At 53.4% G+C, this 17264-nt stretch overlaps 1 protein-coding gene and 1 long non-coding RNA gene across 2 annotated transcripts in view; one reads left to right on the top strand and one right to left on the bottom strand.

Moving 5' to 3' along the window:
* Nucleotides 1-17264, bottom strand: part of TRIOBP (TRIO and F-actin binding protein) — a 67768-nt gene that overhangs the window by 24449 nt on the left and 26055 nt on the right. The window contains exons 10-14 of the mRNA XM_028490612.2: nt 16542-17264; nt 12184-12298; nt 10354-11487; nt 6272-6349; nt 3971-4108 (exon numbers count right to left, since the gene is read on the bottom strand). The exon at nt 16542-17264 is cut by the window's right edge and continues 53 nt beyond it. Of these exons, the coding sequence (XP_028346413.1) occupies nt 3971-4108; nt 6272-6349; nt 10354-11487; nt 12184-12298; nt 16542-17264 (2188 nt within the window). The remainder of the gene's footprint in view (nt 1-3970; nt 4109-6271; nt 6350-10353; nt 11488-12183; nt 12299-16541) is intronic.
* On the top strand, nt 411-2828 carry LOC129392176 (uncharacterized). The gene is made up of 3 exons (XR_008617585.1): nt 411-434; nt 958-1040; nt 2223-2828. It is a non-coding gene; the product is annotated as an uncharacterized lncRNA (long non-coding RNA).

Raw genomic sequence — 17264 nt, 5'->3', positions numbered from 1 at the left:
TGAGGGCGGGCCGAGCTCTGACTGCGGGCAAGCTGGGAGGAAGGAAGGGCCTAGCGTGCAGGTGACTCCGTCGGGCCACGGCTAGGGAGGGAGTGCGGGGTGGGGGCGGCCGGGTGTGGCACCGTCGTCGTCCAGCAACGGCTCCCCGACCCACGCCAGCCGCCGGACGGGGCGATGGGTCCATTAGGCCTCGGCGCCTCGGTTTGATGGCGACATGGGCAAGGCACCCATTACTACCAATTCAGCGGGTCCCACACGCCAAGCCCTGCTCGTTATCCATGTAATGGACTTTCATCCTTACCACAAACCCGACAGGTGATGTCCTTGTCCGCATTTTACTAATGAGAAAACGGAGGCTCAGAGAGGTGAGCCAACTTGCCCAGAGTCACACAGTAAGAAGAGATGGGATTCCTAGCAAGTAATCTAAGCACAAAGTGAGTTCTGGAATTGGTAGGGCCTTCCCTAAACGTGCCCTTCTCACGGGGGGTCTTTCTCGCCTTAAGAACCTCATTTTGGGTTCTTGGGTGTGGGCTATACCCGTTTCTCACTTTCCCAGAACACTTGGTGGTTTGTAAGAGTACTTTTGCCCTGCAGAAGCTCCTCTAAGCCCGCAGCTGAGGAGGTACTGTGGTGGAATTTGTTGCTAAATGCATGAGGTGGCTTATGGGGCATTGTGATTTAAACCCTGTGTTGCCTTAAGCAAGGTCCTTAACCTCTCTGTGCCTCAACTTCACCCTCTGTAAAATGGGATAATGCTGTTATCTCACAGGCTACTGTCAGGATTAAGTGTTAATTTAAGTAAAGCACCTAGAACAACCCCTTTATCCCTAGTTAGCTCTCCTTAGGTAGGGGCGCAGGGGAGCTTGGAATAATTACCACTTCAGTGATTCTGCCATCTCAGTTTGGGGTTTGAAAATTATTGCTGTCATGATTATAATCACTATCCCCATTTCACAGATAAACAGAGGCCCAGGGAGCTGAAGTTTTCCCAGCATTTCCCATTGGAATTCTCTCCTCCACCCTGAGGAATGAGACCAAGGGTAAGTCCTCCTAGACACTGGCCTTCTGGCATCCCTGTGCTGAGTGTTCCCACCCTACCCTGTACCTCACTCAGGCATTTGGTCCTTGGGAGAGTGCGTGGACACACAGAACACCTCAGCTACCACCAATGCCCTACCGCAGTGGCGTGGACACCTGGCAGTACCAGCCTCCTTGCTGGTTTCCTGGCCTCTGGGACTCCCTTCTAGTACCATCAACACAGTGATGAGAACACTCCCCTGCTCAAAGTTCTTCAACACTTCTCCACTGCTGATAGACACATCCTGGTGCCTGCAGTCATGTCCATTATCATCTGGCCCCTGCCTGCTGTCCTCTATCATTAGACACACACATTTCGCATGCTAGGGCTACACAATGCTGGGAAGTCCCAGAATAAGCCAGGTCCTCTGTACCTCCCTAACTGCACATGTTGTTCTGTGCCATGCCTGGAACACTTCCCTTCCTGTCCCCTTATGCCCCAACACACACACACTCACTCTCTCCCTTCCCTCCCTCCACATGTTTTTTTGCCTGGAAAATTCCTCCTTACCCTTCAAGTCTCAGTCCAAAGAAAGCCAGAGTGCCCCCAGCACAGACTTAGAATCTCCTTTCCCAGGGCTGCCTGTGTGAACTCCCTGCCCAGAGCTCCCTGCATCTGTACACTCCCCAACTCAAGTGATGACCACACAGTGTTCTAATCAGTTATATGTCAGTGTCTTCACAAACTGTGAGCTCCTTGTGGGCAGGAAGTGGTTTTTGTCTATATCATGGTAAGCCTAGGGCCTCCGCCCACATTAGGTCCTTAGTAAACATTGGTCGAGTGAATGAATGCACAAATGAAGGAATGACTGCCTTATTGCAACTTGCCCTGGTAAGACAGAGATGGCACAGCTTCAGGGACCCAAGAGTGACTTATTAAACAGGGCCACCAAACCTTGGGGTTATCCAGTCTCAAAGCGTTACTCTATTCAAGATAACAATGTGAGGCTCAGAGAAGGGAGACAATGGCCCAAAGTCACACAAGTTAGGGGCAGAGACAGAACTCAAGCCCAGGCTTCCTAGCTCTTGACCTTGGACTAATTTCACTGTCCAGCCCAAGAGATGTGTGAAGCTGCTTTAAGTAACTGTCTGGGTGGCTCCAATAGCAGTTCCATCTCTCAGCTCCTGATTTTCCTCATTCCCAGGTGAGAGAATAGCTGCAAATTCATTGAGCCTCAGTTGCCACATCTGTCCAACGGAGAAAATGTGCAGAGACTCTCAGCGCTGCAAGGAGGACTCAGGGAGATACGGATGCACAGAGGTGGGGGGGTGGGCTCTGAAGTCAGCCAGAGCAGGGTTCAAATCTTAGCTCTCCCCCATTGTGTGACCTGGAACAAGTGAGTTTCATTCCCTCATCTATGAAATGGACAATATGAACCGTACCTAGTATGCCTAGTGGTGAGGATTCAATGCAATCAGATGTGCCACGCACTGAACACAGAGCTGAGCACATAGTAGGTGCACAGTAAATGCTGGCTATCATCACCATCATCATCATCCCAGAGTCCATTTCCCCATTTCTCTCCCCCTTCTCTCCAGCCAAAAACTTACCTGCCCCCTCCTGCCGGAACTGCTGTGTGTTAGTGACCCTTAGTTAGGTTGATAAGGTAATTCCCGCCCACGGCTTGAAGATACCACTCTGCCCAGATAACCACGTTTGCCTGGTTACCCTTGTGCCTTAACCCCCAAAGAGCAGCAGTGAGGAAATTAAGCAGTGGATGGAGAAGCTAGCGTTTGGACGCCCCCGCACCCCGTACCCCACCCCATCACACCTCTGTGCGTCCTGATTTCCCTGAGCCTTCCCTGTAGCCCTGATCATCTCCATAGATTTTTTTTCCCCATTAGACAGATGTGGCAACTGAGGCTTAGTGAGTTTGGCTGCTCTGCCATTCTCTCATCTAGGAATGAGGAAAATCAGCAAGAGGCCAGTTCCTCTAAACCAGGGGTCCCCAACCCCCAGGCTGTGGACTGGTACCCGTCCTTGGCCTGTTAGGAACTGGGCTGCACAGCAAGAGGTGAGTGGCGGGCGAGCGAGCGAAGCTTCATCTGCCGCTCCCCGTCGCTCCCCATCGCTCGCATTACCGCCTGAACCATCCCCCCCACCGCCTGTCCATGGAAAAATTGTCTTCCACGAAACCGATCCCTGGTGCCAAAAAGGTTGGCGAACGCTGCTCTAAACCACAGCTGTGCGACCTCGGGCAAGTCTACCTCACCTCTCTGAGTCCCGGTCCCTTCATCTGTAGAATGGGTATACAGGCTCTCAGCCCAGAGCTAGACCCCACGCCGATGGGGGTATGAGAGTCAGCCTGTCACTGAGAGAAGAGACCCCATGAGCCAGGCTGTGGCTCCTGGAGATGGCCAGGCCTCTTCCCGCCCACCGTGAAGGGGGCAGGAGAGCACAAGTCACAGCTGCCTCCCCTCCCCGCCCTTGAGAAAACCACGAACCAGAGGCCTGAGTGTTTACAGCCCTCTCTGGGCAGGGAATGGGTTACGTAATGCCAGATGTTTGTGCAACTGGCTCAGACCCAGGTCTGAGACACACTTTGCAATCCCAGAGCCCCTCGCAGGCCCTCCCTCCCTCTCCCCCTTGCCCCCAGCCTGGCTCGCCTTGGCCTATTTGCTGATTGGGAGCTTTCAGCTGGGTGGATTATTCCATCACCCCTCACCCTGAAAGCTGAAAACAGCCCCAGCCTGGTCCTGCAGGTGGGACGTCCCCCTCGCTGCAGAGACCACGGAAGCTCTGGGCTCTGCTTCCAGCTCTCCTTCCTCACGTGGGGACTCCACATCTCTCCCTCTGAGCCCCTACTGGCTTTTCTTTGACACCAGCCTCCTCCCTCCCCTCCCCCACTCTCCCCACCCTCACCCCACCCCCACCCCACTGGAGCCAGCCTACCCTTTGCCACCTGAGGACCCCCAGAGACAGCAGGAACGGATTGAACAGCGTGGGACGGTCCCCGGGCATCCGCCATGAGGTCACCAGTCGGCCCTTGAGTGGGCTCCCAGCCTTGCCCTCCGCTGGCCTCTTGTCTGCCTGTCAAACAGGGTCCAGTGTTGGCCCCCACGTCCCTTTGGTGGGATGGAGGAGTCCCTGACGACAGCCTCCCCGGCCCATGCTGCCATGCCCACCTCAAAGGCCCAGGGTTGCCGTCTTTCTCCTCTCCCAGAACTGCCGAGGGGCACTGCCACGTGTTCACACCGCGTGGTGTTGGTTGACAGGGCTCCTGGGGCTCAGCGCCCTTGGGGATGTGTACTTCTCCACCCTCAGGTCAGACCCCAGGTGGCCGGCGGGAGGGGAGTGCGGACCACAGATGTGTGTTCAGCCCACATAAGGTTTTCAGATTATTTTGCGTTAGGTTCCAGTGTTAAATAATCAAGTGGTTTAACACATAACTACATATTTCCAGCTCCTCTTGAAATATCTAAAGATGGAGAAACTCTAGGCTCCTCTTCCCCAAGGCAAGAACCCTCTGGAGCCAAGGGGTCACTCAAGGGCCCCCTAATCCTAATCTGCCTACTCTCCTCACCTTTGTGAAAGGAGTGAGTCGCAGACTTTTACAGCCACACACCCGGCAGAGTCCCCAGTGCACCCTCTTTGGAGTCATCCTTGTTGGGGAAACTGAGGCCCCAGTGAAGCAGAGGCATTTGCCCAAAGTCACAGAGCAAGTTACTGGCAGAGGCAGGGCAGAGCCCAGGTGTCCCAACTCTTCAGAATCCAGAGATTCTCTGGACGTGGGACATGAAGCATCAAAGCACAGATCCAGGGGGCTTTGGGGGGAAGGACTGCCCCCACCCTGCACCACATCGCCATCGCAGCCCTGACCACTAGACCATGGGCTCCATGCTGGCGCTTCATTTCGCCTCTGGCCCACACCCAGGCATACAGAAGGTGCTCACGAAGGGTACGTGAATGAATGAATGAGGCAGTTATCAATTCTGTCCAGTCCAGGCTTCCTGGGGGTGGATTGAGAGGTTTTCTGGGTTGCTGGGGCAGGCCCATTTCATGGAGACTAGAGGGGGACCCCTGTATTGCTATTTCCTCTTTGTTCACAAAACTCTGGCCCTAGGAAGTATGAAGAAATAACCCAGAAAGAGGAAGAGCAAAGTTGCCGGAGTCCCTGTGAGAGCTGGAAGTGCCTTTAGTGACCAGTCCCCGTCCCCTCCCATTTCACAGATGGGAAGACTGAGCAGTTAGAATGCTGCTTCTACTATGCGAGGCCACGCAGGCAATCAGGGCAGAGCCAGGAAGCGGCGTTGGGGGTAGCAGAGAGCGCTGGGTAGGGGGTCCTGAGCCCTGGGTCCTAATTTGAGCCCAACCACCAACCGGCTATGTGATCTGACTGCCTACCCTTCCTTTCCTCATCTGCACAGTCGGGTTGGGCAGAATCCCCCCAGCTCTGACTAGCGGCAGGGCCAGACTTGGGGGCTCCAGACTGCCAGACAGACACCCACCCCGTTCCCCGCCCACCCCACCCCCACCCCCGGCCCGCCCCGTCACACCCGGCTTCTCAGGAAGCGGCATGGGGAACAGCAGAACAACAGCAGGATTAGAAAAGCACAGCCTCAAACAGCCTGGTGTTCTTCTCGCCTCCCGCTGCCCCAGGCCCTCAGCTGTGACCTCACCTCTCTGGAGGCTGCGGGTGATGAGAACAGTCTGTTTGGCAGGTCTGTGGGGAGGGGCGGGGCAGAGCACGTGCTCCAGCTGCAGCCAGGCCTCAGAGCGGCCTGGGCGGGTCCCACCCCTTGCACACATCTCTCCCGCCCCAGGACCCTGGAGCTTCTCCAGCCTCTGCTGACTTCTGTACCTCCTCGGCCCTCTTCAGTGCTTCTCTGGCTCCAGCTCCTGGAAGCTCTACCCTTTCTCCCAGCCTGGCCAACCCTCCAGAATCAGGAGGACCTTGCCTTCAGAGACCATCAGGGCCAAACTGCCATTTGCCCAGGGAAGGGCAGCGACCTTTTCAGGGCATCCTAGCAAGTTGAAAGCAGAGCCCTAGGCTTCTGACCCTAGGACAGTCCACCCACTCAGATGAGGTGGCCCTGCTGCCAGCTCATCTAGAGCCCCTCTTCTCGATGTCCCCATGGCAGAGCCAGCCTTGGTCTGGATGACCCCAGAGCTGATCTGAGGACCTCAGCCCACCTGCAACCTGATTTCCCTTCCCTTCCCCTCCCTCTGTGCCCACACCCATGACCCAACTACCGAGTCTGCCTGCTTCTGGTCAGTCAGTGAGTCTTGGCCTCTGCTTCCTTCTGACTCCTCAGGCTCCTTTGATTGGAACTGGAGGTAAGAAAGAACACAGCATAGGTCAGATTATTCCCCAGGTTCCAACTTCTTATGCATCCATTCATCATCCATCCATCTAACATCCATCCTAGAATCCAACATCAATAGACCCATGTATCGGGCTTCCCTGGTGGCGCAGTGGTTGAAAGTCCGCCTGCCGACGCAGGGGACGCAGGTTCGTGCCCCAGTCCGGGAAGATCCCACGTGCCGCGGAGCGGATAGGCCCGTGAGCCATGGCCGCTGAGCCTGCACCTCTGGAGCCTGTGCTCCACAATGGGAGAGGCCACAGCAGTGAGAGGCCCGCGTACCACACACACAGAATAGACCCATGTATCCATCCAACCATCCAGAATCCATCCTATGACATCCACCCACTCATCTAGCCAACATCCATTATCCCAATACATCCATCCTCAATTTATTCGTCATCTATTCATCCATCCTGTATCCACGGGACTTCCCTGGTGGTGCGGTGGTTAAGAATACACCTGCCAATGCAGGGGACACGGGTTCGATCCCTGGTCCAGGAAGATCCCACATGCCATGGAGCAACTAAGCCCGTGAGCCACAACTTCTGAGCCCGTGCGCCTACAGCCCGCGCTCCGCAACAAGAGAAGCCACCGCAATGAGAAGCCTGTGCACCGCCACGAAGAGTAGCCCCCGCTCACCACAACTAGAGAAAGCCCACGCACAGCAACGAAGACCCATCGCAGCCAAAAATTAATTAATTAATAAAAAAAAACTATATCCACGTATCCTTCCTCAATCCATCCAACATCCATTCATCCACCTACCCATCCTTCCAACATTCATTCACCATCCATCATCCATATTCCACAACATTTACCCATCCATGCAACATCTATCTATCCAGCACCCATCATCTGTTCCATTCATCACCCGTCTATCCATTCATCCATCCACCCATCTGTCATCCATCCAACATGTTTCTCATTTGTCCAACATATATCATCTATCCATCACCCGTTCACACATCTGTCATCCATCATTCATCCATCAACTACCCACGGACCTACCCACCCTCCGTCTGTTTCTTGCAAGCCCTCAAGCATCCATGTATTCACTGGTCAACCAGCCACTGAGCTCATCTCCTCCTTTGTGTCAGACCCTGGGCCAGGGGCCAGAGGTACAGAGATAAAGTAGGCGCAGCTCCTGCCCACATGGAGCTCATGTTTTTTAAGGGAAAATGACAACTGAGTGTGACCAGATGAAGAGTAGCAGGACTACGAAGCCCGGTAGGGAAACGTCACCAATCCAGGGGTGGCGTGAGTATTCAGGGAAGGCGTCTCAGAACAGGGCAGCTGATCTAAGACTCAAACAATGAACAGATGTTTGGTGAGTGAAGAGGGAAGGGAAGAGCTTCCTAGGCCAGAAACAGCAGGCACAAGGGCAGGGAGATGTGCTCACAGAGCTCTGCAGCCAGCTCAGCACAGCTAGAGGGCAAATCTGGGGTGGAAGGAAGGGCAGGAGGCCTTGAATGCCATGCCAAAGATTTCCTAGAGGTGACCAGCTAGAGCCCCAGCAGGACCTGGTGAATGCCTCTGCTGTGTCATCTGTGAAATGGCCTGAAGCACCTGGTGTTCCTGCCCCTCCCCAGTCACCATCTCCTAACCTCCCAGGGACCCCTGAGCCTCACCGTGGAGTAACTCTAGCTAGAGAGTCTCTCTTTCCTCCCTCTTCTCTTTTGACCAGACCAGCCTGCAGCATCCCAGCGTCCACTGGGATGCAGCATCTTCTCCTTGAGCTGCCTGTGGTGGTCCCCCTGCCTGCCCAACAAGCCTGATAGCAACCTGTCATGTGGGGCCCCAAGTCCCCTCTTGGTTCTGAGGGCAGGACCAGGCTGGCTCATCCCTGCATCTCTGGTGTCTGTGCATTGAGTTGATCAGGGGAGAAATCAAGAGCAGCCTCAGGGAAATGCAGGGAAGGGGGCTCCCTAGTCCTTCCATGGGCTCAGAGGCTCCACAAAATAGTGGTTAAAAGCTTGGGCTTTTCCAAGACATGGAAACAACCTAAATGTCCATCAACAGATGAATGGATAAAAAAGATGTGGTATATACACACGATGTGGTGTGTACACACACACACACACACACACACACACACACACACACACACACACACACACTGGAATACTACTCAGCCACAAAAAAGAATGAAATAATGCCATTTGCAGCAACATGGATGGACCTAGAGATTATCATACAAAACGAAGAAAGACAAATACCATATGATGTCACTTATATGTGGAATCTAAGATATGACACAAATGAACATATCTACATAACAGAAACAGACTTACAGACATGACTTGTGGTTGCCAAGGGGAAAGGGAGGTGGGGAGGGATGGAGTGGGAGTTTGGGGTTAGCAGATGCAAACTAGTATATATAGGATGCATAAGCAACAAGGTCCTACTGTATAGCACAGGGAAATGTATTCAATATCCTATGATAAACCATAATGGAAAAGAATATGAAAAAGTATATATATATGTATAGCTGAGTCGCTTTGCTGTACAGCAGAAATTAACACAACATTGTAAATCAACTATACTTCAATAAAATTTTAAAAAGTAAAAACTCGGGCTTTGGAGTCAATACTTTGATCTCATTTCTCTCGACTTATACATGTGTGGCCCCAGCAAATGCTGAATGAGTCTGGGCCTCGTATCTAGCCGAGGCACGTGGCAAAGCATGCAAAGCCCCAAGGCCAGGGGCCAGCACACCATAAGCCCTCCCCTGTCATCCGTTGGGGAGGCAGTACTGGGCTGCACATTGTGGAGACGAGGAGGGTTTGGATGAATGAGCAGGAGCTGCTGCATCGCCCCAGTAGTGCCTGTCAGGGAAGTAGTTGGTCCCGTTTTACAGAGGAAGACCAGAACCAAGAGAGTCTGGGTGTCCAAAACCACCTGCTGCATTCCTGGTGAGCTGAGGCCAGGTTGCAGGGTTCTGGCCTCCAGGACCCTTCCCAGTGACCATCTTCAGATAAATGCTCTGGGAAGCACCAGAGCACCACTGACTCTGTGATCCTGCGCCTGGGCCAAAGAGACAGGAAGGGATTTGGTGAGCACCTACTATGTGCCAGGCACTGGGCCTACTTTACATATAGGCCCCCATTTAAGCAGCTGTCTCACCAGCCAGCTCAGCCCAGTGAGCATTTATGCAACCCCTTCTCTGTGCCTGAGAGGAGCTGTATGGGCTAGAGAAAGGTAAGTGAAGCTGTCAAGCTTCACTCCCGGACTTTAAGGAACTTGGAATATAGCAGTGGGGAGGGGACATGACCACGCTGGCTGCAGTCCCAGACAGGGCCAGGTAGAAGCCACCAGAGGCAACACAAACCAAGTATTGTAGGGCCAGGAGGGGAGAAAGGCCTGGCCAGTGCATCTTGCTTGAGGCTTCAGAGTGATCTGCACAGAGCAGACCTGGGGTTCACCCCTACCCCGGCCCTGACTAGCTGCGTGATCTTGGGTGAGTGGCTTAACCTCTCTGTGTCTCAGTTTCCTTGTCTGTAAATAAATAGTGCCCAGGGCTTCCCTGGTGGCGCAGTGGTTGAGAGTCCGCCTGCCGATGCAGGGGACACGGGTTCGTGCCCCAGTCCGGGAAGATCCCACATGCCGCGGAGCGGCTGGGCCCGTGAGCCGCGGCCACTGAGCCTGCGCGTCTGGAGTCTGTGCTCCGCAACGGGGGAGGCCACAACAGTGAGAGGCCTGTGTACCGCAAAAAAAAAAAAAAAAATAGTGCCTTTCTCATCAGACCGCTGTGGAGATTAAATGAGGAAAATACCATAAAACCTTCAGACCAAGGCTTAGCACACAGTAAATGCTCAAAAAAGTGCTCTCATTATCACTGTGCAGTTTGTGCGAGGGAAAGCTTTTGGTCAGGAGGGAGGATTGTGTGCAGGAGCTGCGGGGAGGCCTTTCGGGACACGTGTCGGGTGGGACTGACTTTCAGGCTGCCCCTCGGAAGTGAGACTGACTTACCTCCCATTGTAGCGAGCTGGGGCCCTCAGCAGGGCTCCTGCCCCTCAGCGGGCCTGTCTCCTCCAGACCAGCCATAGTTGAGGTCTCTGGTCCACTTGTCACTTTGGTCTTTGGCCACTGGGTGGAGATGCCGGCAGGGCTGGGCGGCTGGGCGGAGCTCTGGGGCCACTGCCCAGGGCTGTATCCATTGACCAGAGTAGCTCCTGCCCCTCCTTCAGACTGGGTGTGTCGCTCTGGCTCCAGCTCCAGAGTACCCTTCGTGCCTGGGGAAATTGTGCCCGGGCCACCCCAGTGTCCAGCCGTGTCCCGGCGGGGCAGCTGGGCCTGCAGGAGCTCCAGGAGGCCTTCCCAGTCCAGCCTCGGAAGAGCGGAGGCGAGCGTCGGCACCCCCGAGCGGGTCCAGGCCCCCTCTCTGGGTGCCCCGAGGAGGCCCACCAGGTCCCTCCAGTCAAACTCGGGTTGCCTCTCAGGGCCATGCAGGTGTGGACAGGCTCCCTCAGCCCCCCAGCCCGTGGCAGGGGGTGTCTCAGGCCTCCGGACTTTCGAGAACTCTCCTGGGCCTGCCCTGGAGTTCTCTGGGGGCCGCATAGGCTGGTGAGGACTGGACAGCTCCTGCAGGCTGCCCCAGCCCCGCTGAGCTGGCCTGTCAGGGGGCTCCCATGGTCCACCACCGGGGGGTTCCTCCCAGGCCTCTACCTGCCCCCTGTGGCAGGGGCGGCCAGCCAGCAGCTTCCAGCTCTCCTCAGACTCCCTGGGAGGGCCCCTCCATGTTTCCTCTGGGGCTCCGGCAGGCCCCCGCCTGGGCCCCCCAAGTCCTAGCCAGCCCCCCAGGCCTGGGCCCTCCTCCTGCCTGCCCCAGCCTCTCTCCAGGTGTCTGTGTGGGTCCCCGGATCCTGGCGGCTCCTCCTGACTCTGCCACCCTCCCAGAGGCTGTCTTGGGCCCGCCCGGCCACTTTCCAGAGGTCTCTCTGTCCGCGGCTCCCTCTCAGGAGTCCTGGCTGACGTCCTCGGGGGCGGCGAGGACCCCTGGAGTCGCCGTTCCCCCTCAGGCCGCCTCTCGGGGCTCCTGGGATGAGGGGGCTCTGCTCGGCTCCGCCGGGCTGGTTCTGCCTGCTTCGCGAGGGGCTTGGTTACCTGAGGATGAGGTGAGGGAGTGGGTGAGGCTCCATGACCTTGACTGGGTGGTGTCTGTTTAGGAGGACAGGAAACTGGGGTCTTAGCCAGGCTTCAGGGAGTTGCAAGCTCTGTCCTCACAGCAGGCTGGATTAAAGCAGGTCAAAAAGTACCTAGGGTCTCTGGCTTCCCTCCCTGGGGGTGTCAGCCCTTCCCCCTCACCCACCTTCCTCAGTTCCAGAAAAAGATCTGCAAACAGCTGCTCACTTTCCGGACTTCCCCCTCCCCCCCAAGATATTGATTCCAACCTGGGCTATCAGGTGCCGGAATTTCCACCACCAATACTCCATTCACGGGGTTGGGCCCTGCCATCTAAGAGTTTCTTTAAAAATACCAATCCCCACCCTGGAAGAGACAGCCCTTAGAGCTGGACTGACGTATGGGGAGTTTTTCCCTGAAAACGTCTCAAGATGGCAGGTGCCTAATGAAGGACGGGGACAGCATGGAAGGGCCATCTTCAAGATGGACCGATCGGGGTCTGTCTCAATTTTGCTGGCTCTTTGGGAGAGGGAGGAGCTGGACGCCCATGATTGGGACTCTGACCCTTTCGTAAAGAACCTCCCTTCCCAGGACCCCCGCCCAGCACCTCGGGGAGGGGAGAAGCTGTGGCTCACCCCTCGGGGGTGCAGGGGCCCCAGGCAGGCTGGCAGTGCTCACCTCCCTGCTGAGGGCAGGGCTGGACTGTCTTCGGAGAGGTTGGCTCTGAACTTGGCTGGGCCGCTGCGACCGCCCCTCATCCCAGGTCTGGAAGGCCCCCGGTGCCTCGGACTTCCTATGAGCAAACGCACCGCCCCTCTGAGGGCCCTTGGGACTGTCCCACTCCCGGCACCCCAGCTCCTCTACTCCCACCCCCCACCGTGGAAGAGATGTAGCAGATCCAGGGACCCACCACAAGCTCGTTGAAGGGCCTTAAGTGAGGGAGGATCCTTTCAGGGCCTCAGTTTCCCCTTCTGCAAAATGGGGATAGTCGACACTGCCCTATTCTATCTGCCTCATGGGGCTGTTGGGAAGATGAAATGAGAAAAGGGGTGGGCAAAGGTCGGGGAGCTCAGCCTTGGCCTTAACCGCCTCCTGTCTTACTCAGTACTTCCTTTCTGGCCGCCACCCCACTGGCAGCCCACAGTTCACCCTCAGACAAAGGCTAGACTGGTCCTTGTGGGAATTAAGATTTATTGAGCACCTACCGTGTCCCAGGCAGTGTGCATGCATGATCATAATGGCAAACATTTATGGAGTACTTCCTGTGTCCCAGGCACTTGTACTATCTCATTTCAACTCCTGCAATCCATGAGGTGGAGACAGGAGAGGCAGAATGTCATATGCCCCCATGTTCCATTCTTTCTGCCCATTTTCTGTCCATATGGTAAATTTTGCACTTCCCAGGCCAACCTGTTTTTCCCCTCAGTACTAGCTGCAGCCATCTAGCTGTTGGTTAAAGAGCTCTTAGCAAGATCAAAAGGAAGAAACATCCTCTTTTCCCCACAACTCCAGAAAGGCCAACATAAAACCGTCCATGCAAATGTCATTTCTAAGACACCCAGACTTCAGGCGTTGTTGCCACGTCCGAAGAAGACAACCTCTAAGCTGTAGAAAGTCCCAGTTCCAGCTAGTTGTCTTGCTTAATAATTGTTAGCCATGGCTATTAATATCTAACATGACATCTCTGTTGAAATGTAGGAGCATCAAACAGAATCTGGGTACATCCCTCGCCTCCCCTGTGTAAGGGGGTCAAAACAAAAGACCTAACCACTCCACTGGATATTTAGGATATTTATTGCAAGAGGGTTTGAGAGTCAGACTTCATCTAAATTGACAAATGGAGCTGTGTCTGTGGTGGCTGAACCAAAGCAGAAGCCTGAGAAAGATGACCAGGTGCTGACCTTGACCCAGCCAGTGAAACAGGAAGAAGAATCCTACTCAGGTCTGAGCCAGGACCCATACCCTGCAGTCTGCCTCCAGCTTGAGGACTAGGCTGAAACTCTACAGAGGCTTTAGAAAGTGAAACAGTTAAGGGCTTGGGCTTTGTTCTTGTCTTATGGCTTTTGCCAATGTTATTGGAATCAGATCCATAAACTAATTTGATTTTTTAGCCATTCTTAGCATTGGACTCACAGGAAACCAAAGTTCCCTGCTCTGGAGTTAACTGTTTCTAAGTTTGACGGCTGCCTGATCGGGTTCAATTTTTAATCCAACTTGAAGCGAGAGAGTTTCCTTGCTCTGTGAGATCTGATGCCTTAGAGTGAATTTCCCTCAGAACCGGGGTGTAGGAGCCTCTGCGAAGCAAAAACACCAACGTTGACTAGGTGGGGAGGATAACGGCAGAAACTACTCTGTGCAGGGTGGCAAGGCAAACGTGCGTTCTCTTCCGAATGAATGCATTTTCCATATAAACTCCAGCTTGTTCAATGAGCATTCCTTCTGAGAAGGTTCCCCCCATGTGGAATGGAGAGAGGGGAGAGAAGAACTCAAGAAAATTCTGAGACTTCGACAGAGTACAGCCTCCTGATGCTGAAGCAACAGTATTTCCTCGGGCCACCTGTGCCTGAGGGTTGGTGTGGCGGCACCGAGGATGACAAAGAAGCTTGGATGGGCTCTTCCACCTCCAGAGGGTATTAAAGGACAACGGCCGTCAAGTCAGGCAAATTCCATGAAGGCTCCGTTTTGAATTCAAGATACTAGGAAATGCTTATATGATTCTAAGACAGGAAATTCCAAAGGCATCAAGAGGGCAGAAATGAAGATATCGAGCCAAAATTCCTAATGCTTTAATGTGATAGCCCGTTAAGAAAAAATTTCCAGCCTCAGTTAGAACAATGCTTGAACAGAGTAGATGCTCAATAAATACATGTTGAATGAATGAACCGGAGAAAATAAGAGTACAGCTCTATAGCCACCCACTCATAAATTTCAGCCTGTCCCTTAGAGATATTTAAGTAGGTTTTAAAATTTTATCTTCAGAGAGCGAATGGTTTTCTACTTGGAAAAAATGCCATACAAGAGGGAAAATTTTAATTACTCAGTAGAGTCATAAAACCTTGCTTAAAAGTAAATAATCTACTTCACCAAAATATATGTGCAAAATATGCAATTTTTATATGTCAATCATATCTCAATAAAGCTTAGAAAAAGGTAAATCTACTTCAAAGAGAGCAAAATAATATGAATAGACGTATCTGTGTAAAAACAATTAAATGATTAATAAAAGTATAAATATTCCAGACTTCTACTATAAACGCTTCATCTCTCTAAAAGTTAATCACGGTAAGAAAAAAAAAAAAAGAAGGAAAGAAAATTTAACTTTGGTTCAAAGACCCTGCTGAGTTATCAGGTAAAGTCAAAGGTATGCAAATTGACATCAGACCAAAAATAGTCATCATAAAAGGCCAAAGACAAAGGGGGTTTTCAGGGTAGTGAGACTATTCTGTGTGATACTCTGATGGTAGACACACGTCATTATACATTTGTCTGAACTCAGAATGTACATCACCAAGAGTGAACCCTAATGTGAACTATGGACTTTGGGTGATAATGTGTCAGTGTAAGTTTATGGATTGTAACAAGTGGACCACTCTGGCGGGGGATGTTGATAGTAGGGTAGCTGTGCACGTGTAGGAACAGGGCGTATATGGGAAATCTCTGTACTTTCCGCTCAATTTTGTTGTGAACCAAAAACTGCTCTAAAAAAAGAAAGTATTTTTTTTTAAGAGGCCAAAGAAAGAATTACACTAACGCTGGAGACCACAAAGGTTGTCGCCTGGGTTTTAAATGGATAAAACTTACTGGAAAAGGAAATTTGAAGAATAAGAGATAAGGTTTCTCACGCAGATTCAAATCTAAGAGAAAATGTTGTCTAAGGGACAACAAAGAGAGGAATTGTGGATGCAAAATATTACCCACTCCTTAGGGTGATGGAAATGTTCTAAAATTATGTTGTGGTGATGGCTGTACACCTCAGCCTCGGTAAATATGCTATAATTTATTGAATTCTACACTGAAAGTTTTGAGACTTTCAGACCTATGTTTTTTTGTTCTCTTGAACTTAACGAATGGAATTTCAGCCCTGATCCTTAAAGACTCTGAGGCTGGAACTGCTGGAGAAAGAAATCTCAGCCGGATCTGGAGGAAACATTTCTCCTCCCCAAGACTGGGGAAAAGCAGACGTTCTGCTGGGTTGTAAACACCCGCATGAATGGAGCCACTGACCAAGGAGACTTGTGGGATTCCTGGACTTCAGGTGCTGTCGCTGTCCCAGGAAAGGAACATTTAACCTCTAAAAAAAGTCTGTCATCTTGTGGGTTCTCTTATTTAAAATATGTGGCTCTGGCCATACGTTGTTTTTTTTTGCCATGGCTCACGGAGCCAGCCGCTCCGCAGCATGTGGGATCTTCCCAGACCGGGGCACGAACCCATGTCCCCTGCATCAGCAGGCAGACTCTCAACCACTGCGCCACCAGGCAAGCCCCTGGCCATACGTTTCAAATTGACATTTCTGTTTTCTGAAATGCATGGGACCTGTGAGTTTTCTTCTTTAAGGCAGAAAAAAATCTGGGACACTTTCTTCTCCCTCACATAAGGTGTAAAAAATAAATAAATGAATAAATAAACCTGTGACTCTGGATCAGACAAAGGGTTTGAGAATTTAACCTCATTTAAATGAATGTACTGATGTTCTAATTTTACAGATGAGGAAACTGAGGCTCAGGTAGGTTAAATCACTTTACCACATCACACCAGTTGGCGAATGGCGTTGACCCAGGATTTGAACCCAGACTGCCTGACCCTGGTCTTCGCTCTTACCCACTAGGCTATGCACAGTATCACTTAATTGTCAAAAACAACTCCTAAGGTGTGGAAACGGAGAGGTGAAGTGATTTGCCTAAGGTCACAAAGCCAGTAAGCGGCAGGGCGGGGTCTAAACCCTTTCCTGGTTTGGAACCTAAGCCTGTGAACCTTCCACCTGTCCTGCCGCCGAGCCTCCGCCCCAGCCCACCTGGCTGCCCCAGCCCTGGGCTCACCTGCGCTCTTGCCCGAAGAGGCGCTCCACCTCTGCGCGGCCAGGGCTGCGGGTGCGGCCCCCGTTGCTGCACTGGGGCCCTGGCTCCCTCTGCGCCAGCCTCCTGGGTGGGGGCAGGTCGGCCAGCACGGTGTATTCCTCCCTCTCCAAGTTGTGCCTGGTCTCACCCGGGGGTGCCGAGCCCCGGGAGCCCCCCGAGCTGCCTGGCGGAGGTGAGGGTGCCAGGAGCGCTAGGTCACTGGGCGGGTGGCGGGGTGGGGAGGAGGCTCGAGGGGCATCTCGGTGCCCTATGCACACTTGAGGGGGCAGCACTGGGGAGCCACGCAGAGAGTCGGTGGAGGGGGCCAGGCTCTCCATACTAGTCCCAGTGGGGTCCTGGAAGAAGAGGGAGGGCTCGGGGGCCTGGCGGGGTGGGGACGAGAAGGGGGGTGCATCGCGGTGCCCGATGCATACGGGGCTGGGGATGTGGAGGCGCTCGTGCAGAGAGTCTGTGGAGGGGACAAGGCTCTCGGTGCTGGCCCTGGGGAGATCCTGGAACAAGAGGGAGGGCTCTGGGGCTTGGCGCGGCGGGGAGGAGGCCCGGGGTGCATCGCGGTGCCCGATACACACAGGTGGGGGGAACTGAGGAGGCTCGTGCTGGGGGGACTGGTTCTCAGCATCTGACGTGTCTGGGAGGAAGGGAAAGGGGTCAAATTGGGTGTGGCGGGGGGGTGGGGTAGCCCGA

The sequence above is a fragment of the Physeter macrocephalus genome, chromosome 6, assembly GCF_002837175.3.
Source record: "Physeter macrocephalus isolate SW-GA chromosome 6, ASM283717v5, whole genome shotgun sequence".
NCBI lineage: Eukaryota > Metazoa > Chordata > Mammalia > Artiodactyla > Physeteridae > Physeter > Physeter macrocephalus.
The sequence above is the reverse complement of the archived record's forward strand: the minus strand, read 5'-3'. Positions and strand labels throughout refer to the sequence as shown.